This window comes from Microtus ochrogaster, chromosome 22 (genome assembly GCF_000317375.1).
Source record: "Microtus ochrogaster isolate Prairie Vole_2 chromosome 22, MicOch1.0, whole genome shotgun sequence".
In the NCBI taxonomy this organism is placed as follows: Eukaryota; Metazoa; Chordata; class Mammalia; order Rodentia; family Cricetidae; genus Microtus; species Microtus ochrogaster.
This window is the reverse complement of record NC_022023.1, coordinates 29,873,848-29,897,134: the sequence shown is the minus strand read 5'-3', so window position 1 is coordinate 29,897,134 and position 23,287 is coordinate 29,873,848. Positions and strand designations below refer to the sequence as shown.

General features: G+C 45.7%; 1 protein-coding gene across 2 annotated transcripts in view; it reads right to left on the bottom strand.

The window, feature by feature from the left end:
- The window catches only part of Oca2 (OCA2 melanosomal transmembrane protein), a 200,681-nt gene that overhangs the window by 170,760 nt on the left and 6,634 nt on the right, over positions 1 to 23,287 (bottom strand). Inside the window, exons 2-5 of one of the 2 annotated variants that reach the window (XM_005357815.2) lie at positions 14,543 to 14,638; positions 10,283 to 10,471; positions 7,670 to 7,727; positions 6,371 to 6,443 (exon numbers count right to left, since the gene is read on the bottom strand). In XM_005357815.2, the coding sequence (XP_005357872.1) occupies positions 6,371 to 6,443; positions 7,670 to 7,727; positions 10,283 to 10,471; positions 14,543 to 14,638 (416 nt within the window). The remainder of the gene's footprint in view (positions 1 to 6,370; positions 6,444 to 7,669; positions 7,728 to 10,282; positions 10,472 to 14,542; positions 14,639 to 23,287) is intronic. The other variant, XM_026784368.1, reaches the window with a different exon arrangement.

Sequence of the window (23,287 nt, the reverse complement as noted above, 5' to 3'; positions counted from 1 at the left end):
AAAAAATACAATAGAGAAAAAAAAAAAAAGACACATCCGATTGGTTTTAGGCAGCTCCAGCATGCTGAACATCTGTTGCTTGAGTTCTGAATGCTATCTACGCAGTGCTCACGACTGTCTTCTTGCTCCCCGTTACAGCTAGCATAAAATTCCCGTCCAAGTTCACGCGCCCGTGTAAGGCCAGATTCTCTTATAAATGAACTAACACATGCGCTCATCTAAGTCACAGGGTCTCAAACCCCTGCTTGCAAGCTGAGAAACCACAAGGAGGTTTAAAAGCACTCTGAAACTGGCGAAAATCAACAATGTCCACAGCAAACGAGAAGGGTCAGGATAAGAGGCCGCTCCCACTTCACAATCCTTCCCAGGGCACTGGGTGGGCCCAGCCCCCTCTTCCCCTCAACTCCTACATCCCTGCTTGTGTGTTGTACAACATAAGAGCCCATGTTCCTCAGCTGCCTTGACCCTCAGAACCTCCCACCTCTGCTGCCAGGTCCCAGTACCATGGAGTGTGTAAGAGCGACAGCCGACTGTTCAGGACAACTAGCCCAGGCATTTTGAGCCAGGTCTCCAAAACCTTCAGAAAGAGTTTGCTGGGTTCAGGATTTACTAACGGTTGGTGCCTTCGGCCCCTAGAAGTGCAGCTGGTTTTTTGGAGGGAGGGTAGCTACGGGGTTCCCTTTGCGTGCTGGTGAACGTCTTTCAGTAAATGGCTTCTTTTCTTTTTATTTTATTTTTATTTTTTTAATGTTCAAGACATACTGCTTTTAAAGTAAAGGAAATGTTGGGTGAGCCCTGTGATCTGTATGACGGCTGCCCCACACTGCTCGACACTTGGGTTTAGAAGGAACAAACCGAATATGGAAGTCACACATGGAACAAAATTTACAAAGAAAAGGTCCAAGAGACCCTGTTGCTCGGCTAGCCTGAAACCGTTCCTGTCCTGGTCTTTTCCCCAAGCCCTACTCAGAAGAAATAGGCCTTGAAGACGACAGAAAGTAGAACAGTGCCACCTAGAGGCAAATCTCAGAAGAGCAGCGGGCATCTCTCCCGGATTTGAGCTTTTATCTATCTACTGCCTGGTAAAACAAAGCCTTTGACCTCGGGTGAAGCCGTTATTCTTCTTCTACGAATGCTCAAATACCTGACAAGAACAAACTCGAGAACAGAAAAAATTCAGTCTGGCTGTCATTTTGAGAAGACCTAGTCTTCATGCTGGGGAAGGCAGGTGGTTCCATTGCAGTGAGAACATTCTGGAAGAGAAGCTGGGGCCAAAAAGGCTGGGCTATAACCCTCAAGGCCCGCTCCACTGATCCACTGCCTACAGTAGGTCACACCCCTCAAAGATTCCACAATCTCTCAAAATAGTGCATGAGTCTTTGGGAGGGGTTGTAAAGCAGTAGTTGGGGGGGGGGTGACCAGGTGATGTAAAAACACCCTCCGGTAGTCACTCAAAGGGAGAACACAAACATTAAAGGGGCAGCTGAGTGTAGTGGCGCACGCCTTTAATCCCAGCACTCAGAAGGCAGAGGAAGCCGGATCTTGGTGGGTTTGTGGCCAGCCTGGTCTACAGAGTGAGCTCCAGGACAGTCGGGACTGCCTTCTCTTATTGCTCTGAGGACAGTGTTTCTGAAAGAAATTAACCTTTAAACGGGTGGACTTAATGAAGCTAAGTGCCCTCCCCAACACATCAGATCTCATCCAACCCACAAATCCAGATGGATGAGGTCCCTGAGGGGAGGCAGTCCACTTGCTCGCTAGTGAACCCAATCTTCATCTCCTTCTCTAGGCACAGGCCTTTGATGTTAGACTGGAACACCACCTACCACTGGCACCCCAAGCACCCAGGCCTTTGAGTTCCACTGGGCCTTGCAGGTGGAATTCTTAGCTTTCACAATCATATGAGTCAATGTCTTAAAATAATTTTTATATATGTGTGTGTGTTTGTATGTATATTTATATAGATATATACACTTGTTTTATATATATATAGTGTGTGTGGGGGAGGGTGTGTGCGCGCGCGCGCATGAGTTCTGTGTTTTGTTGTCTAATTTATGGGGTCCTGTTCAGAGATCCTAAAAGGGTAATGGAGAAAATTGTCTTCATTCCCTACAAGGTTTTCCTCTACGTTCATTGGTAGCTCTGGCCACAGCTCAAGGTGTGCCGAGGGGCAGAAGGGAGCATGGAGAGAGAGAGGGAGACCAAGGAGGAGGTGTTGAGAAGGAAGGCGAGGGGAGAGGTGGAGAGAGGGAGGGAAGGGGAGGTCAATCTAGTAACCTGTGGACAAAGGGTCCCTGGCCTCTGCTCCTTTCCATAGTGGCCTGGGAGCCCCACCACCCTCTCCCATAACAAGCACAGACAACAATTCGGGGACAAAGGACTTCAGGTGCCTGCAATTACAGGTTTCTAAAATAAACCCTGCAATTACTGAGCTGACAGAGCCTGACTGCTACCAGGGAACGCAGATGTTCACAAGGAAGACATAGCCTTGTTATTCCCCAACTGAGGGAGAGCGGCTCTCCAACCCAGCGGCCTTCCTGTCCCAGCACACGGCCCGTGCCTCTGGCCTCAGCTCCAACCAGGAAGGCTGGCAAAGGTCAAGAAGGGAGAATACAAGGGCTGTGCTAAATTCTCTTTCTTCTAAGAACTTCCCTCCGAGGTCAGAACCCCATTCCGCCCCAACACACCTTGTCTGTTTCTTAGTTCTGGTGTTTTTAAGACAGGGTCTCACTGTGTAGTAGATTGTCCTGTCCTGCCTGAGCTTCTCGAGTGCTAAGATCATTACAGTCACGCCTCACCCACATCCTAGAACTGAAGGGGGAAAAAAACAATCAAAAATAATAAACTAGACATTCAAGCATGCTTCTGTCTGCCAGTTCGGAGAATACGGCCCTGGCTGTGAGCTAGGTACTGAGCCCTGTGCCCTATCACAAAGAACATAATTCTTCCAGGCAAGCCAGAAGACGCCGGTTAACAGCTACCCCTACATTATCTCTGCTCTGTAAATCCCCCATTTGTTCAAAATGACTAGAACTGAGAGTTGTTGTCTCTGTAAAACTGTCTAATTGATTGAAACATAACTTGGGGACAGGATCCTAAAAGCAACATATGTGTAGAAGCCCATTTAAGGATGTGATGTGATATATCTCAAAGCTATGGAAGTTACGGAAGATCTGTGTTCAGGGCAGAGGTTCCTTGACCTGGGCGCGTTGGTCAACCACTCGCTAAAGAGATATTTTTCACGTTATCTCTGGGTGCTTGGAGGATTTTCTGCAGGGAGACATTCGTCTGCTGTTTCAGCCCCTTCTTCGAGTCTAGCAGAACCTCCCTCCGTGGAGCATCTCACTACACCTCCTGCAGCCCACACATCCCCAGCTGGAGTAAGGCCCAAGAGGGCCACACAAACCCTCCCTGTGCATTTAGAGACTAGCATCTTGGGAGAGGAGCCATCGGAAATCTGTGGTGACGGTGGACTTGTTCCGAGAAGCCCACAGTGAAAATGAAATCAGCCTCCCATGGAGCAATAATTGTCCTACATCCCTGTGTTGTGGGAGTCCCCTCTGTGTGCTGAAATTATCATTCATGAATAGAGAAACTGCCTTGGCCTGTTGATAGGGCAGAACTTAGGTAGATGGGGAAGATGAAACTGAATGCTGGGAGGAAGAAGGGCGGAGTCAGAGAGACGCTATGGAGCTGCCGCCAGAGTCAGACATGCCTAATCTTTGCCGGTAAGCCACTGCCACATGGCGATACACAGATTAATGGAGATGGGTTAAATTAATATGGAAGAGTTATCCAATAAGAAGTTAGAGCTAATGGGCCAAGCAATGTTTTAATTAATATAGTTTCTGTGTGGTTATTTTGGTTCTGGGAGGCTGATATGAACAAGTGGCCTCCTCCTACATCCCTGAAGCATCCCTGCCCTCCTGCCTGGCTGTCCCCATCTCTCCCATCTCTTTCTATCTTTTCTTTTTTCTTCTTTCATCCAAATGTGCAATTTCATCCAGAAAACAGAAAATGAGCTTTCCTGCTACCTGTGTTGCCCAAAACACATGGGCCACTGGGCAGGACAGGCCGTGAGCCCCTTGGTGGAGGGAGACTAGACACAGGACTGTCAATGAAGAGCTTTGTGGAGGTGCTTTAGAATAGACGTGGCACACCCTGGTGGGAGGGTAAGAGGGCTTTACCTGTTGGTTTCTAGTCTCCCCCTAAACTGCTCCAGCTGTGTAGGACGCCCGTGTGACAAGGATTTTACTGTTGGTTCTCACAGCACTGAGTCCCATCCCCTGCTTCTGACCCCTCTCCTTCTGTGAGTCTCACTGAAGACAGGATCCAGCAATTGTGCAGGGCCTGAGAGGTTTGAAGTCACCCAGCGGTAGGGTAGGGAGAGCAGCATCTGAGTGCTGGGGGCCAGGATGAAGCCAGTGCATTGAAGGAAACAGGGGGAGGAGACAGCAGGGGACAATCTTGAATTTTTTTTCAACCAAGGAAGGAAGAGAGAGAGAGAGAGAGAGAGAGAGAGAGAGAGAGAGAGAGAGAGAGAGAGAGAATCTCCCAGAATCCTGACTTTTTTTTGGTTTTTCGAGACAGGGTTTCTCTGTAGCTTTGGAGCCTGTCCTGGAACTCCCTTGGTGACCAGGCTGGTCTCGAACTCACAGAGATCCGCCCGCCTCTACCTCCCAAGTGCTGGGATTACAGGCATGCGCCACCACCGCCCGGCTATTCAATCATACTCCCAGCACTTGGAATTGTGCCCCCTCTTCCCTTCCTCTTTCTCTCTACCTTCACTTGCAGGCTTCTCTCAGCAGCATCCCCTTGCCCGACTGTGCAGGTTCCCCAAAGTTAGGCGCCCCTGTTTCAAGGCACCACTCACCACGTCCTGCATGGCATGGTCCCAGGAACCTGACTGGAGGAGTCAGGAATGAAGAAAGACAGACAGACACACAGAGAGAAAAGCTGGGATCAGGGGGGCTGTGCTCGCTGAGGCAGAGGGCACCAACTCTACAGCCCAGAAACTCAGTACATTTATTCTGTTCAGCACGAGGGGGAGGAGTTAGCTCATCTCAGTGGGAGGTCTCTGTAGGGAGGAGTATTGGGTTGCGGAAATATGAGAAGAGGAAGCTATAGCTGCCAGTTTTTACACACACTCAGTATCTGCACACCATTCCCATGGGTCTAAGACAGTGGAATCCTTGACATGGCCATGTTCAAGTCAGACAACACACATGTTCACTCCGGGCTCCCAACACTCGCTACCCAGCTGGCTTCTGATCAGGTTTACCTCAACCCTCCAAGTAATACAGAGGCTAAGATGTTGTCTGTCTCTACCCTTAAAATCTGTGTGACTCAGTATCCAACTATCCTAACGATGGTTTTCAACAGAAGATTCCAAGGCAAGAGAAAATGAAGAGACAAAAGCAACAACTAGAAAGGGAAAGGAAGCTACCATTGCAGTGGTATGGATGAATGTAGACTCACAGTTGAGAAGGAGGGACATAGAGGCTTCTATGATAATCCCTATCCCACCCTAAAAAAGTGACAGCCTAGACAGAAGGCCTTCAAAGAAAACTCTTATAAACTGTGAGGAAGACACCACAGTTGATGACTTCTGGTGAGGATGGGGGTAGAGAAGGCATCTATTTTCTTTAAGGGTCTGGCTACTGGGAGCTTGACCATGCTCCCGTGAGTTGATGGGCAACACAAATTAGGCTTGATTTTGTTTTGTTTTTCTTCTTCTTTTTTTGTGGGAAGGAGGTCAGCAGAGCTGAGCAGGGGAGCAAACCTGGGAGGCCTGGGAAGTGAGTGTGATCAGGGTTCATGATGTGAAACTCCAAACATTCAATAAAAATATTATGTAAAAAAAAAACACAGCAGCCACACAGAAGATACAGCCAGAAGGAGGACCCAGAATGCAAAGACAAGTCACCAGGAATCACCTGTACTGGAATGCTAAGGAATGGGGTGGACAGAGGCACAGGACAGAGGACAGATGAGAAGCCTGGACCCCCTGTCCCCCAGCTAGCTCCTGAAGAAACAGTGCATGGGGGCCTGGAGAGATGGCTCAGAGGTTAAGAGCACTGACTGTTCTTCCAGAGGTCCTGAGTTCAATTCCCAGCAACCACATGGTGGCTCACAACCATCTGTAATGAGATCTGGTGCCCTCTACTGGCCTATAGGATATATGTAGGCAGAATACTGTATACATAATAAATAAATCTTATATTAAAAAAAGAAACAGTGCATGTACCAGGAACACTGGCTCTGACCGTCTGTGCTTGACCCTTTGACGGGAATCATCGTTTCTAAATGACTTTGCCTTGTGCCTGTCGGCGGCGACAGGTGACTGCTACCCCACGCATGCTTTGGATACAGTAGTTTTCCATTGGTGACACAGCCAACAGCTGCCAGATCTTTCCTTGATCCGGATACAGGCTGAATAAAATCTGTAACCATCAAAAATATTTAATTAAATATTTATAATATGAACACCATAGGGCCTATATAACTGACTACTGTTAGAAACAGAGGTGTGGTTTATGTATAGAAATTTCACCAGCTTACCCTAATAGCATTAGAACATAAAAATATTTTTATTCATTGTCCTGGGTTAGCTACAGTGAGCCTTGATTATTGATGCTTTTCAGTTAAGGACTCGCCCTTCCAAGTTTTGCTTTGATATTCCCTAAATACCCAGCCACAAATTAGACTGCCAGATGTGTATATGAGTTATTTTCTTACTTAAAAGAACAGAGGAATATACCTCCGTGACCTTTGCTAGCTTGTTGGTGTAGATCGCAAAAAAAACATTATTAATTAAATTCAAGTGATTAAAGAAATTAATGATAAGATGCCATACTACGGAAATTCAAAGCAATTTCTCAAATTCTTTCAGATGTGTCTACAAGAGAGAAAAAAGAAAGTCCATTTCCCAAATTAAAAAGCTTGAAGTCTAATGATTGAGCTCAAGTTGCCTTTGGGGCCTGAGGGAAAGCTGGTGAACCCTGACCCCCTCCTTTGAGTCTCAATCTCTGCTCGGCAAAGGCTTCAGCACCACACAGTTGCGTGAGTGGAAACAGAGGAGAACATTAATAACCGAAACATAATGAAACTGTGGGTCTTCCCAAGTTCAAGACCGCTGTTTGCATTTCATGGTGTCGGGGACCACTGAGCCCCTCCCTCACAGATCTTAGGGGCTGACTGTACCCCATTCAGGCAGAAAGAATGACATGCACCATTTTTTACTGACTACTTCTTCCAGAGAGATACACAGACTCCTGCCTGCACACGGAAGCCCAACCAGTGCTGCTAAGGGCAGACTTTCCTCACCACCCCTCAACCTGCCATGTGCATCCGCACTCGGCATCTTCTTCAAAGAGGTCAGAAACTCTGCAGTCAGCTCTAACAGGAGGTCCCAGGCCTCAGGTCCAGAAACTCTGCAGTTGGTGCTAACAGGAGGTCCCAGGCCTCAGGTCCAGAAGCTCAGGCAGTCAGTGCTAACAGGAGGTCCCAGGCCTCAGGTCCAGAAACTCTGCAGTTGGTGCTAACAGGAGGTCCCAGGCCTCAGGTCCTTCTGCCATCCATCCCAAAGCACACAAGTGCTGTGTCCACCCAGGAAGACCCCAGCACCCACACTGATCCGATAGCAGGTCTGGGAGATACTGGTACTCACAGAACACACCACCACGAAAACAAACAAGCCCGTGACCTTCATCCACCGCACACAGCACCTGCAAGAGAAAAGGAGGACCCTGAGCCACGCACGGTAGCAGCGTCTGCCTGAGATATGAAGGAAGTATAAGATAGGACAGCTTGTTATTATTGTGTTCACTAGCTAAGTTCCCTATCTGTTAGAAAACCATTCTGGAAATTTGAAAATGGTAAACTTTTCTTTTGCATTCTCTTAGACTAAATGAATTGAACAAATAATCATTTCACATTTCCAAATTGTGTTTCAACAGCTCCTCCTTCAGTGGGAATCTAAATAGTATTTGTTTTTAAAACTATGAAATATAATTGAGGTATCCTCGGGGTACTATTTTTTTCTTTATGTAACTGGCAGACAGCAGAACTGACGATTCAGAATGAAACGTTTCTTGCAAATGTCTTTGCCGTTCATGCCTGGTACTATCCAGACTTGTAGTTAGCCACTCCACAGGTACTTTCAGGGTAATGTATGCTTGCAGAAAGCTGAAGTTTATGACATCTGTGAGCAAATGACTAAACATGCCTCTAAAGTTGCTTTTGGTTGCAGGTAAGTCTTTTTGAGAAACCGATAAGGAAGCAGACACTCACAAAGACAGGTGAGATGAGCAAAACAAACTTAACAATCAAAATATTTTATTGTAGTCTCTGCCCAGGGGAGTTCCTTGTCTAGACGTGTGTGCTGAGCAGGTGATGTTAAGGAAGCATGCCCCTGAAGTTATGGAAGGACAAGACAATCCAGAGAAGTTCTTCCATCTTGTATGCTTGTCATTTCAAACCAAACTAGAATCTGACCTCCTTGATGCAAACTCCCATGGGAAATTACCCAGTTCTGGTCTAGGAACCCAAGGTCAGAATATGTGAGCTAACTTACCTTTGCCCATTTGGGCAACCCCCCTGCAGCTAACAGCTTAGCTTGGCTTCTGTCGAACTGCTTGCTTACACAAAGCCCCTCCGCCACCATGAAGATGCAGAGCAAGATGCCAGGACCTCGTCTCTGCCTTCAAATCAAACCTCATGTTCTGGACACTCAGAGCCAAGCCTGGGACCCCCAATACTTGCTTTGGTCCAGGCTGGCTAGAATAAAGACTCTCGGTTGGCTGTAAAGTGTGAGTGGCCATCTCTGGTGGACTACCTACAACCAAGTGCCATGCTGGAGAGGAACCTCCAGTCACAGGCATTTGTAAGATGAGTCTTGCTTGGCGACAGTGCTACTGTTGCCCCGATGAAGCCCTGTGTTTGATTTGCTTGGGTCACTGCTTTGAAAGCTGCCTGGTGTCTTCCTGTCTTCCTTACTTGCTGCCAAGTAAGGAGCCATTCTTCCCTCCTTTGTCTTCTGACTGCATTATCACCGATAAATGACCCCTATCTATTGAGTCACTGTGGTATAAAGAGCATTGAAGCAGGAATCACAGACGCTCAAACCACTGAATGGAAAGTTACCTCACTCTGAGACAGCCGGTGCCATGCCAACCTCTGAAACTATGAACAGTCAGATGGAGAGCGATGCTTAGAGTGACCCGCGTAGCCAGATCTCCGAACACATACTTTTATGATTCGGATAATTTCAGAACAGATCCGTGAGCCAAGCATCTATTAGGCCTAAGAGGAGAGCTGAGAGCAGTCACGATAAAGAGGCTGCCAGTGGTTAGGGTGTTTAGGGGGACAGATGAGAAAGAGTCAGGTCATGATCAAGATGAAAGGATTCTAGCCACTAGCCCTCTGCGTAACTGTTGCAAGTGTTGGGAGAATCGATCGGCTGGCTTGGTAATGACGTGGGTTTCTATGAGCATAGAGCAAACACTGAGGCCTCCCACTGAGACGTCAGCCTTCCCGGTATCTTCAGAAAAGAGTAATCCACACACACAGTGACACAGCACCAGTACTGGACACCTTGGTGGCACTTTCTCGCTCAGCTTGGGCATGCCCACATCATTTTTGTGTAAGCCCCTAGGGGGCAACAGAGTAGAGGGAGGTCGTGTCCCAGGAGGTAACGGCACAGCAGCACACAGCGCTGCCATTGTCCCTCGTCCACTTCCAGTCTTAACGGGGACTACTGGCTTTAGCACTCAAGCTCTTGTCTTTCCTGGGAACGGGGCTTTCAAACACTGACCTAAGAAGAACTTTAAATAAATGTGCGTGTGAAGAAGGAAAGCCAACAAATAAGCTAAAATATCTGGCCACTCTTATGTGGGCAGCTCCAGAGGCCGGAAGGGACTCTTGGCCCTCCCGTACACATTCCTTCATCCATGCCCACTGAATTCTGCCAGGCGGTAAATTCCAAAACACCACAGGGATCCCTAAAGCAATGATTTGTCAAGAAGATGCCTGCTTAGGATGAACAGAAGATGCAGGTCACTTGGGTTTCTCATCAGGCTTCCTTGTGACTTGGCCGGGTACCCTGCTGATTTTGCAGGGCTGAGCCATGTGTCTCCTGTGGCCTCGGAAAGGGTAGATAGTGTTGAAGTAGAAGTGTAACCTGAATAGGAAATCTGCCTGACGGCGCAAGGCCTCAGGACAAACAGAAAGCCACCTGCAGCCACCTATCCGCTGCTGAAGCTCTATCTCCACATCCACCTACCCCAGTGTGGAGACCTGAACTCTGAGGTGGACGCTGCCCGCAAGACCCCCCTTCTCTGAGGAGGCCAACATAGACATATCCGCAACCTCTTTGCCCAACACGCATCTTTGTTCCCAGGCAGTGAGGCCATTTTCCCAAGAATCTTCAGTGGCTATGAACTCTGGGCGATGAGCAGACATGAATTGTGACCTGGAAAGGGAGAAGAAAAAAACTATGTCTATATTTCCTGAAATATTATCACCCTCTCAAATACAAGATTTCTCCCCAGCTGTGAGGTACAAAATGTGATTAAATCAGTGCTGGTCTTGAAAAGAAATTGGTATCACCTAGGCCACAAATCTCTGAGTATGTCTATGGGAGAGGTTCTCAACTGGGTTAATTAAGCCGGGACAAGCCACCCAAATGTGGGCAGCCCCATTAAGTGGACTGGAATCCCCCGCTAAATAAAAAGGAGACACTGGCGGCGCTCCAGCCTTCATCTCTCTCTGCTTTTTGACCACAGGTGAATGTGACCAGCCGCCCCACGTTCCTGTCATTGTGACTTTGCAGCCACGATGAATGGTACTGTGAGGCGAAATGAACCCTGTTCCATCCTTAGGCTGCTTTGTCAAGCATCTTGTCCCAGCAATGAGACAGGACCACAGACATCGTGGCATTGTCTCGTATTTCTGGCAACATGTCTTTCTTGACGTCACAGGGCTTTTGACTCAAGTTTTGGTCTTTAGAATAAATAGCAGGCCTGCAGGAGATTTAGTTGGTTTAGTTGATTTCTAGTGCAGCTGCCCCTGGCTCAGGCCAGGCTCCTTCCACTATGGCCTTCTCTCTGAGTGTGTGCGAGTGGTCACTAGGACTCCACGAGTCCTGCAGCAGGGCGATCTGTGTTCAGTTTTCCTCTTCCCATAGTGGACTGTAGGAAAATGGTCCATCTGCTTTCCCACACAGCAGCCCTTGGCAGTGTCAAAGAGGACGAACAATGTCAGCATCAGCTAACAAAGGTTCGAGGCGGGATTATGTTTACAAGGGCAAATGGAAAGGAATCGCAGACTTTGACCTAAATTTTGTGGGAACACCTCATTTTCTTTATAGCTGAATGGCATAGGAGGTCCTTCTGTCTATGTGTTGCTTTTATTGGTTAATGAATAAAGAAACTGGCTTGTAGAAGGTAGATGGAAGGCAGAGTCAGAGAGAAGCTATGTAGCCTCCAGAGATGGACGTAGGAACTTTACCCCATAAGCCACAGTCACATGGCGATACACAGATTACTAGAAAGGGGTTAAATTCATATGTAAGAGTTAGCCAATAAGAAGCTAGAGCTAATGGTCCAAGCAGTGTTTTAAATAATACAGTTTCTGTGTGATTATTTCAGGGCTGAGTGGCCAGGAACCAACAAGCGGCTCTCTTCCTCCAACAGCTGAATGCTCGGGAGCCTTCAGGGTGGATGTACTTGACCCTTAAAAGGTTAAACCAAAAGAAAGCCTTGATATTAATCGACAAAATGCTCTTGTGATGACAATTTAATATTAACCATTGCCGAGATCCGGTGTCGGACCTTCATTTAGTTGGGCACTGGGATTCTCAATCCATCATGGTTTTAAGACTTGTTCACATAAAAAAAATAATAATCATCATCTCATTCTTAAGGAAAAACCTAGAGCTAGACACCAGGTTGGCTTAATCACAATGTAGTGACCACGCTAAGTGACTTTGGAAATAGTTATCTTTCAGTTGATTTTATGACTGGGAAATGTCCATCCGTGAAGAATAGGATAATCTTCCTCTTCATTGTTGGGGAAAAAACACAACTGTAGCTTCTTAATTAAAGAAACTGCTTTCTTTCCAAAAGGGGGAAGAGTGTCAGCTGCTTTCTTAGCTGAAGTCATCAGAGTGTATCTGCATACAGAGGCAGTGTATTTGTGAGTTGTCTGGAACTAAAAAATAGAATACAACCATTTTCTTGTAAAAAAAAAAATAAAAAAAGAAACTGCTTTCTTTAAGGAAAAGAAGCCCATTGCTGTCTGTCCTACGTGAGGTAGTGCTGGGCATCGGTGCTTTCTGAGGAGTGGAAATGAGTTCTCCCCGTGTGCTCCAGAAACCCCAGCACAACCAGAAGGGCTGAAGCTGAACCATCGCGTGTGACGAGTGACTGTCATGTCAGAGCAGGTGTGGTGCATGCTCCAACCCTGTGCCATTGTCCCCGATGCTCTGAAATGGGTCCTTCCGTAAAATTACAGAACAGCTGAGGCTTTCGTGATAAACTATTAGTCAAATTGAAATTGTAACAGAGGCAATGTGGTTATTAAAAAAAAAGTAGACAAAAAAGTTTCCCTACAGCCAAATAAAATCTTTAATTTTTAAGTTTTTATTTTATTTATACATTCTTGGAGCTTTCACACATGTATACAATGTATTCTTTTCTTGGTTTTTCAAGACAAGGTTTCTCTGTGAAATAATCCTGGCTATGTATACAATGTATTTTGACCATATCTACTGCCTACTTACCTTCCAAATTCTCAGAACTCTCCACAATCCCCCTTTTAACTTTATATCATCATTTTTCCTTTATAGCCCACTGATTCCAATTATTGTTTCTCATGTGTTGATAGATGTAGATCTATCCACTGGAGCATGGCAACCCGTGAGAGGCCATGCCCCTTAAGAAAACTGACTCTTCTTCCCCCAGAAGCCACCAACTGTCAAAAGTTCTCAGCTAGAGTTGTAACTTCATGAGCCTCCCTCCTCCATGTGGAAACAGACTGGCTTGATCTTATGCAGATCTTCTGCAGGCAGTCAAAACTGTCGTGAGTCACTTCAATAGTACTGCACCATCCAGGAGACAGTATTTTGAAATGGTTCTCCACTGATTCCTTCCTCTTCTATAATGCTCCCTGAATGTTGGGAGGAGGGAGGCACAGAGAAGTCCCATTGGTGACTGAGCACTCCACAGCAACTTATTCTAGGCTTTAACTGGTTTTTCTTGCTAGAGCGGTCATTATAGTAGTTTTCGGGGTTCACCGCTGCGTGAGATTGATTGACGTCTTTGCTCCTCTAGCAGTGTGTATCGAACTTTCCAGCACCATGAAAGCTAGCCAGTAGGGACAAAGCTTCCAGTCTTTACCAGACTGATTTCTCTGTGTTCTGTGGATGGTCACACAGTCAGGAATGTTTGGGCAGCACAAACTGGACTCAGTGGGTTGTTGATGTTGGGTTGTTTTTAATGAAGAAAAAAAAATGAGTAGGTAAGGAAGAGACTGTGGATCTGAGGAATTCTGGGAGAAAGGAGGAGAATGGGATCAAATTGCATTGTATGAAATCCTCATTTATTCTATAAAAGAAGCTTCTGATGTGAGGTGGAAACCACAGTAACCCCCGGGTCGAAGGATAAGTTTTTAGAAGGCAGTTGGAGGCTGTGTCTGTTTTTAGCCAAATGACTGGAGTAGGGTGTGTATGACCACTCCAGTCACGGGGTCTTGGCCAGGCTTACAATACCAGGTATGCTCCTCTCCTGTGGAGTAGGCCTTAAACTTAAACAGAAAGTTACTGTTACCCCAGGAAACTTGTGTCATTTGCACCAGTGAGCTTCTCTTACCGGGCTGGTCATTATTGGAGCTCACAGAGTTGATTGCCAGGTAAGCCCACCACCTCTATCTTAATTTACTTCATGCAGAAGAAAAGAAAAAAATATCTCGTAAGCAAAGTTGCCTTGAGTTTTGGCTTCAGCTTGATCTGGCCTTCAGCATGAGCCCCACCAACACCCAAGTCAAGTCTGTGTACCCCAGGAGCCGGACAAATGCTTGTGTGTTGGTCTTGTAGTGAACCGCACATTTGAAAGGCGACAGCTCTTAATAGTTGAGCAAGTAATTCAAGAGAAATAACTAAAGCAATGTGTGGAATGTTTGCTTTCAGCTGTTCTTAGGAAAGGAGTAAGAGAATTAAGCGATATTCCTACGGAGAAAGGTTAAGCCTACGGATCAAGGAGGTAGCCTGTCAGAATCGTGTGCACGCATGGGCGTGCACTTGTGTGAGGTCATCATTTCAGGGTTATGCCCAAAGCCTCTTGAAAATTCACAAACCACGGTGCGCGATCACAAGCCACAAGTGTCCACCATAATGGACTCTCGAGGATCTGGCAGAAAGCCAACATGCCAAGTCAAAGTTCTTATCTCAGGAAGAATTCTCCATCATCCGTGGGACAACCAATACGCAGGGCCACAGATATTTTCCAGAAAGTTAACCATTTCATAAACAGGACCAAGAACTCACCTTTTCTCCTGTGAGGAATTCCAGAGCAGAGGCGTGTCTTCCTTAAAACACAGGTCTTTGGAGCTGGAGCTGAACTGGGCCAAAGGTGAATGGGTCCTGGGAAAGACAAGGAAGGAATCAGAATCACCAAGGCAGAGTGATCCCTGCTGGAATGGCGTGCTCAGTTCAGAGACAAACGAGATCTGTGGGCCAGTTTTCTCTGAGCAGTGGAATCGCGGAACTTAGGGACAGCTACAGAGGACTCTTCTCTCTGCCTTTATGCAGATCCAAAGGAGACAGTAGCTCTCCTACTAGAGACTGTCTGCCAGGGGACCGATCCTCTGGGGCTCCTTTTAGCGGTTTCCATCATTTGAAAATGTTAGCGTCCAGTGGGTCTCTTTTTTAGGTAGAAAAGTCTGTCTCCTGAGATCAGGATATAGTCACTCGGGAAATGTCCTAGCGGCTGCCATCAGAATGGCTCCCAGGGAGCATGGCATATCAGCCGCCATTAAAACAAAGCACAAGGTGGCCCTGGCTAGGATGCCCCTTTGCTATGTCGGACTGTCCAGTGGAAGAAGGGCCACGTGCACACATGAAGTAAAAGGTGTTTTCATGAGAGATTAAAGAAGCTGTTTTCTCACCTAATTACCTTACACTCTGCTGCGCTCCTTCTCTTCTGGAGCCAGTAGCATGCAGAGGTGTGGTGGCCTGCGGTGGGATTCCTCTCGGGATTCCCCTCTGTATGCTGTGTATGTGTCTTATTACCATCGATGAATAAAGAAGCTGCTTTGGCCTATGGCAGGGCAGAGATTAGCAAGGCGGGGACTCCAAGCAGAGATAGAGGAGGAAAGGAGGCAAAGTCAGGCAGACGCCATGTAGCTGCAGAAGGAGAAAGACGCCGGAACCTTGCCCGTAAACCAGAGCCTCGTGGCAATACACAGATTAATAGAAATGGGTTAATTTAAGATAAAAGAGCTAGATAGGAATAAGCCTAAGCTGTTGGCCAGTGTTGTAATTAATATAATTTCTGTGTGATTATTTGGGTCTGGGAAGCCAGGAAATGAAGGCACAGTCTCCATTTACAGTGGTCACCATGAAACAGTCACCTAGAGGAACAACAGTAATAAAAACGAACACATGACACCAAAGGAGACATAGAAGACATTTAAGAAAAATATGTCTATTTGCCCTTTGTCATGTAGGCATTTAGTTGAGCCGTGGACAGTGCGACTCTTGTCTTGTGGAGAACTGAAAACCATGCTCTTCTCCTGTGTCTAACGGCACCTACCGTATCACAAGGACACAGTCTGCCTAGAACACGTGTGTGTCTTCTGTGCTCACCCCGCACCATTTCCTGTGGAGAACAGACGTGCCCAAGAACCCTGCTCACAGGCACCGTTACAGACAAGGGAGCGTCAGGATAGACGCATTAGGGAGATTTCTTGGGAGCTCTTGGTATGGGAGCTGGCAAGATGGCTCGGTTGGTTAAGCACAAAGACCTCTCTTCCAGAAGACCCAGATTCTATTCCCAACACCAACATGGCAGCTCATAACCATCTGTAACTCCAGTCTTAGGAGATTCAAATACCCTCTTCTGACCTTTGAGGGTACCAGGCACACACATGGTGCACAGACATAATCAGATAAGACACCTGTATACATATAAATGAATGGCTGGTCTAAAGGAAGGGAAAGTAGAAGAAGATTGCCTGAGACATTAAATAATTAGCATGCTTCTGCAGGTCAAACTGACTAGAGAAGTTCTATGAGTCTGTTGACTGAGGCTTCTGTCCCGCCCGGTCCCGCAGCCATTCGGCCCCAAAGAAATCACACAGAGGTCTACATTAGTTATAAACTGGTTGGCCTATTAACACAGGCTTTTTATAACTCTTATAACTTATATTAGCCCATAATTCGTGTCTGTGTTAGCCATGTGGCTTGGTATCTTTCATCAGCAAGGCGTTCTCATCTTGCTTCCTCTGTGTCTGGGCAATGACTGCAGGCTGACCTTTCTTCTTCCCAGAATTCTCCTGTTCCCGTCGCCCCACCCCAATTTCCTGCCTGGTCGCCCTGACTATACTTCCCGCCTGGCTACCGGCCAATGAGCATTTCATTAAAAAGAATACAAGGGACAGGGTACAGACCATTGTCCCACAGCATGAGTTGACTCTCCCATCTCCCATAACTGATTCAGAGGTCTTTGGGTACATTTCTGGGCATGTCCCAGTGTGCTCCCTTCTGCTGCCCGAGTGTTTACATAGAACTTCTGGGAAAGCCAAACCTTGCAAGGACCTTGTTCAAATAATCTACTCTGTGCCTGTAGTTATCAATCATGTAAAAAGAAACACACACATATACACATACATACACATAAACTCTCACACATATTCACACACATATACACATTCACATAAGCATGCATATACACATGCACACACACACATATACACAGACACTTGCACACATATACATGGAGACATAGACATACATCTATACACACACATGCACACACACAGACACTCTCACACATACACAGACACTCACACACATACACAGACAGTCGCACATATATACACACAGACACAGACATGTATATGCACACATGCATGCACACACATGCATGTACACATACACAGACACTCGCACACACATGCACGCAGACATGGACATACATATATACACACACATGTATGCACACAGGCTTTTGTTTTGTCACAGTGAATAAGGAGATATAAACGAAAAGTACGTGTGCCTATACTTATTTTGAGTAATTTGGAGACTGTAAAAGGTGATAACAAATTAAACCATTGTACCTAATTGTAGGATTCAGCAATCCTTACTGTTAATATTTTAAAAACTTCCTTTTACTCTTTTTTTAAAGAGAGGGTGGTCTAGATGTATAAGCTTGCAGTCTTTACCGAGTCTTTTTTAAATAATATTTTTATTTCATCTTTGAAATTGTATGCCTGTGTGCAGTGTATCAGTCCACCACTGCCTCCCTCCACCTTCCTCTAGAGATTTCTCCTTCCTATCTCCATGACCTGCCTGTGTTTCTGTTATTAATAACCCCCTGCATCCAGTGACTTCTACCTCTCTTCATGCCTGTCCCCAACTGCCAGCTCCTATGCCCAGGAGTGAGTGCTCCCAGGTCCCTCTGCCGCCCATGCTGCAGTTATTTTTTTTTAAAAAAAATATTTATTTATTTACTATGTATACAATATTCTTTCTGTGTGTATGCCTGCAGGCCAAAAGAGGGCACCAGACCTCATTACAGATGGTTGTGAGCCACCATGTGGTTGCTGGGAATTGAACTCAGGACCTTTGGAAGAGCAGGCAATGCTCTTAACCTCTGAGCCATCTCTCCAGCCCCCATGCTACAGTTCATACTGACTTGATATTGCACCGGCCTTGTGCAGGCGACCACAGCCCCTGAGTTGATCTGTGCTACAATCATGTCACATCCAGAAGTCAGCTTTCCACTGCCCTTCTCCCCATCCATCCTGCTCGTACACTCACACCACCTGGTCTTCCGCAAATGCTCCCTGAGCCACAGATGGGAGGAAGTTAACATAAAGAGCTCACCCACAGCTAAGCACTCGCAGCTACCTACACTTGGTACCTCGACCAGTTATGATTCTCCGCATAAACCACCGCCCACTGTAAGAAAAAGCTTCTCTAACCAGAGTTGAGATCTCACAGATCCTAGGATGTGAGCATAAATATTTAGAAGGCTGTTTGCAGTGGGACCAGTCATCATAGCCACAATGGGTACTCTGCCCATCCAGGGCCCATCATCTCCCCAGTCATGGACTTTTGAGCAGGTCTATGGTATAGGATATGTAGACTCTCCTGTGACACAGGCCTCAAATCCATCTGGAAAGCAGCTGGTTACTCCCATAATAGTCAGGCCACTATTGCAAACAGTAGGCACAGTCTTCAAAGAAGGTCAGTATTGTTGCATGCAAGATATAATGTCAGTTGGGGCTGTAGATATCTTTTCTCCCCCAGCAATTCTGCATAGCTCCTTTGGTCACTATGTAAGCCAGCAACCAGGAAAATGTTGGCGGACATTTCTTTCCCACCTGCCAGTTCCCAAATAATCTACATGGAGACACAATATTAATTATAAACACTCAGCCAGTAGCTCAGGCTTGTTACTAGCTAACTCTTACATTTAAATAAACTCATATTTCTTAGCTATGCTTTGTCACATGACTTGGTACCTTTTCTCAGTACAGCATGCCCATCTTGCTTCTCTCTGCATCTGCTGGAGACTCCTTTGACTCTGACCTTCTTCTTCCCAGCATTCATTCTTTGTGTCAGGCTGTGTCCCCCAATCTCTTCCTGCCCAGCTATCATCCAATCAGCTTTTTATTAACAATGTGAACAATACATATTTACAGTGTACAAAGAATGTTCCCTAGCAGAAAAAAAAATGGTTTCCTGGTCAGTCAAGGTTGATTTCTGTATAGCCTGCATTCAGAGTGCATGGTGTCTTCAGTAATACGGTCTTATCAACTAGTTTTGGTGGACAACCCAGAACAATATCAGCAGCCTGTGTTATTTTTGTGTCCCTCCAAGAGCCTCCCTCAACAATAACATAAAGGGAAATATCCTGTGACTGGCACTGAGATTTTAATTTAATAATCCATGTCTTCTGAGAGCAGCATTGCTACCCTACCCATGCAGAGTTGTGGTGACAAATTTAACAAGATGTGTTACATTTGTTTATGTTGCATTGGTTCAATGATGTAAAGACGTGTTGATTTGCCTGCCTAAGGCACCTGATTGGTCTAATAAAAAGCTGACTGGCCAATAGTTAGGCAGTAAAGGGGTAGGCGGGTCTGACAGATAGAATAAATAGTAGGAACAATTTATGTTTGAGACAATGAGGGAGCTGCCTGGGACCAGTCAGCCACCAGTCAGCCAGACATGGAGGAAGCATTGAAAGTAAGGCATGCATAATGAAAAGAAGGTAAAGAGTCCCAAGGCAAAACATAGATGAAGAGAAACAGGTTAGATGAAGTTATAAGAACTAGACAAGCATAAAAAAGGCCGAGCATTCGTAACTAATATTAAGTCTTTGTGACTTTATTTGCGAGCTCATTGATGCCCCCAAAGAAGGCCTGCTACACAGGGTACTTCTGTTTAGACTAAAACGTTATGTAGTATATATGTGTGTGTATATATATAGTATGTTTATTAATTTATAAACTAGTAGATTTCCATTAGACTTCTTCATACATCCCCACTTTAAGTTATCCCACCCACGACCCTCTTCCATTCCCCATCTCTCTGTCCCCATGCCCACTTAAACCTTTACAAGGAACGTTCTCTCCTTAGGAATGTAAGCTCTTCAAAAGCAGCCATGCACACCAGGAAACTGAAAATGCCGTACATACGATCAAGCAGATTCACACTTACTAAGGCTCCTGTCTCAAGCTGACCTTTAAAGTCAAGCACACCCAGCTAATCAACAAAGGAGTGCCTCGGAAAGTCTGTCTGCAAAACATGCCTGGAGATGTGGCATGTTGCCTTGCATACATGAAAATTTGGGTTCAAGCCCACCCACCCCCCAGTCCTGTATAAACCAAGTGTGGTGGCATTCTGTTACCCTAACACTGGGGAGTAGAGACAGGGAGAATCATAAGATCCAGGTCATCCAAGTCTACACAGCAAATTCAAAGCCAGCCAAGTACCATGAGACTCTACCTTCTAAGAAATGCATAAAAAGCTAAAGGTGTCAAGTGAAATTTAAAAAATGAATAAAATTAGAATATCAACACAAAGACTAGAATTGTCCAATATAACTGAACAAAAATTTGGAGCTGAAAAATATAATAAATGGCATCTGAGTGTGTATGACATGTGTGTGCATGCACATGCTCATGTATGCACTTGCATGCTCTCCCATGTAAGAGGCTGATGGTGTTGGAATATCTTTCTTAGTTTCTTCTTTACCTTATTTTTTTCAGATGAGAAGAAATAATAAAAAGAGCTTTTTAGGTTGAAATGACACATACCAGGTCAAAGATTTGAGGTTTACTTCAATAATGCATTAAGGTGAGGACCCAGGATATAAAAAATTCACCAAAGTTCATCAATATGTCATCAAAGAATGAAAAGAGACTTCCTCTTGGAGTCATTAAGACCGAGAGTGAACCTAAATTTGAAATCCTCACTTTTCTCCCTGTATCTTCCCTAGTCTGTGATTGATGGTCCATCTCTGCTGCCTGGATCTTCTGTAGTCTGTGGTTGGTGGTCCATCTGTGTCACCTGTCCCTGACAGAGGACTTTGTTCTATATTTGCTGAACAGTACAGAAAACATAGTGGGGGAAGGAATGAGGAATATTTTTCTACAGAAATCTTCAACAGAGTTAACAAGGGAAGAATATACCTTTTTGACCCCAAATGACCCAGAATAGCATGCAAAACAGCAAACAGATGTAAAAAATATAAAGCCGTATCCACATTTGCTTCCAACATTCACGGAATATCTTTTATTTAAGGTTGCTTCCAACGTGTTGGCGATTTTCAGCAAATGGTTACAACTCAAATACGTTCTCCAGTTAGGGGTACAGGTGAGTACATCATTTAAGATTGAAGCTATGCAGTTAGCTCAGGTTGTAAATGTATATATATGGGGGGATCTAAGGCATAGTGAGATTGGTTACACTGCTGTCTCCAAGGCAGTTCAAGCAAGATGAGTACACAGTATGATAGCAGATTGAACATAGTATCTTAAATGATGCAGGCATGTTATTAATGTGACTGTACGGTCTGGTAAAAGTTCTCCAAAGGCAAAGGTGTGTCCTGAAAGAGGCATGACCACAGACCTCTGCTCGAGTGTGCCTGCAAGTAAACGTAACAACTAGCATTGTTAGAACTTTGGTGCTTTACCAAGTGAACTGCCTAGAACCAGCAGGATGATTGCTGACGTCTGAGATTCAATGAGAAGGTTAAAGTCAATTTAGGATGAGGGATCAGGGAATGGCTTTCCCAATTGAACAAGAACTACATATATTTAATCCCAAAACTAAATGTGCATTGCTCTTCTTGCTAGTTTTGCTGCTGAAGTGCATGGTTGCTCAATAAATGCTAAAAATACATATGCAGATACACACACACAACACACACATGCGAGAACATACACCACACATCCATGCATGCACACATATGCACACACACACCACACACATCCATACACACATGCGAGAACATACACCACACACACACATGCGCAAACACAACCCACCCATACACACACCCCACACATCATACAGTCCACACATGAACACACACACCACCACACACAAGCATACACATACCACACACAGACACACACCATACACATACGCCCCCCCACACACATACACACACCATACATACGCCACCACACACACCCCACACACATACACACATGCAGATATGCTCATGCACACACACATATCACACACATGTGAGCACACATGCATAGCCCACATATGCACACCAAACACACACACACCGTGCCGGCAATCTCTCTCTGGGCCCTTATACAGGCAGTCAGAGAGAACCTTACAATCTACGACTTAAGTGATTTCCCAGACATAAAAGACCTGATCCTTCCTTTTCAAAGCCAATGAGCACAGTGGGAATAGTGATGTCGGGAGGGTTGATGTCATGTATAAGGGGGTCCTCACAGTGGGAATAGTGATGTCGGGAGGGTTGATGTCATGTATAAGGGGGTCCTCACAGTGGGAATAGTGATGTCGGGAGGGTTGATGTCATGTATAAGGGGGTCCTCACAGTGGGAATAGTGATGTCGGGAGGGTTGATGTCATGTATAAGGGGGTCCTCACAGTGGGAATAGTGATGTCGGGAGGGTTGATGTCATGTATAAGGGGATCCTCACATCTCAGCCCAGTGAGCAATGAACACATTATTCAAACAATTGTTTTCCTTCAGAGAAGAGAAGTCATTCAGTTCAATTAGCCAGAAAGCCCAGAATATTGATCATTAATAGTGTGTGAACTTGAGGTAATTAATTAAGAGACAAGTATTTTCATTGCACAGAAAATAGAAGCATGCCCCTCACACACACACACACACACACACACACACACACACACACACACACACACTGATGAATTACATGCTTTCAAGGAAAGTTAATGAGAGAAGACCCGGCCTGTGAAATACATCCCAGCCTTGCTAACAGGCTCCCTCGGTTCACAGAGGCATGAAGGAGCGCTGAGTGCCCCCTTGGGATCCTCGGCATTGCCAGCAGGGCTAAGATGACCCAAGGCACCTTGGCTCATGGTGTAGCTGGAGTTGCTATGTCCTGCCATAGCAGAAGGACCTCAGGAATACCACATTCTTGTATCAGGAATATGTGGAGCGCTTGCTCAGCAGTAATGTCTCACTTAGAAAGAGGAACGTATTTTTAAAAAAATTATCCTAATCATTACTAAGTTAAAAATCAATAAAGCATTCAAGGAATCTATGGTAAAGAATGAGAACAGATACCAAAGTATGTCCAGAGCACACAGCAGATTTGGCCCATCCCCTTACCCCCAGTTTCTGGCAGATGCTGCCAGTGGCATCCTTACTACAGTAAGACCTCCATCATATCACTGGTTCTGTGTCTGTGCAGTAGACAACCACCTCCAGTGTCTGCATCAACACTAAACATGCACAGAGTTCCTTGTCATTGCTCCCTAACCAGTGTGGTATAACAACTCTTTATGTAGTTTTCATGTTGCATTAGGTGCAGGAAGTCATCT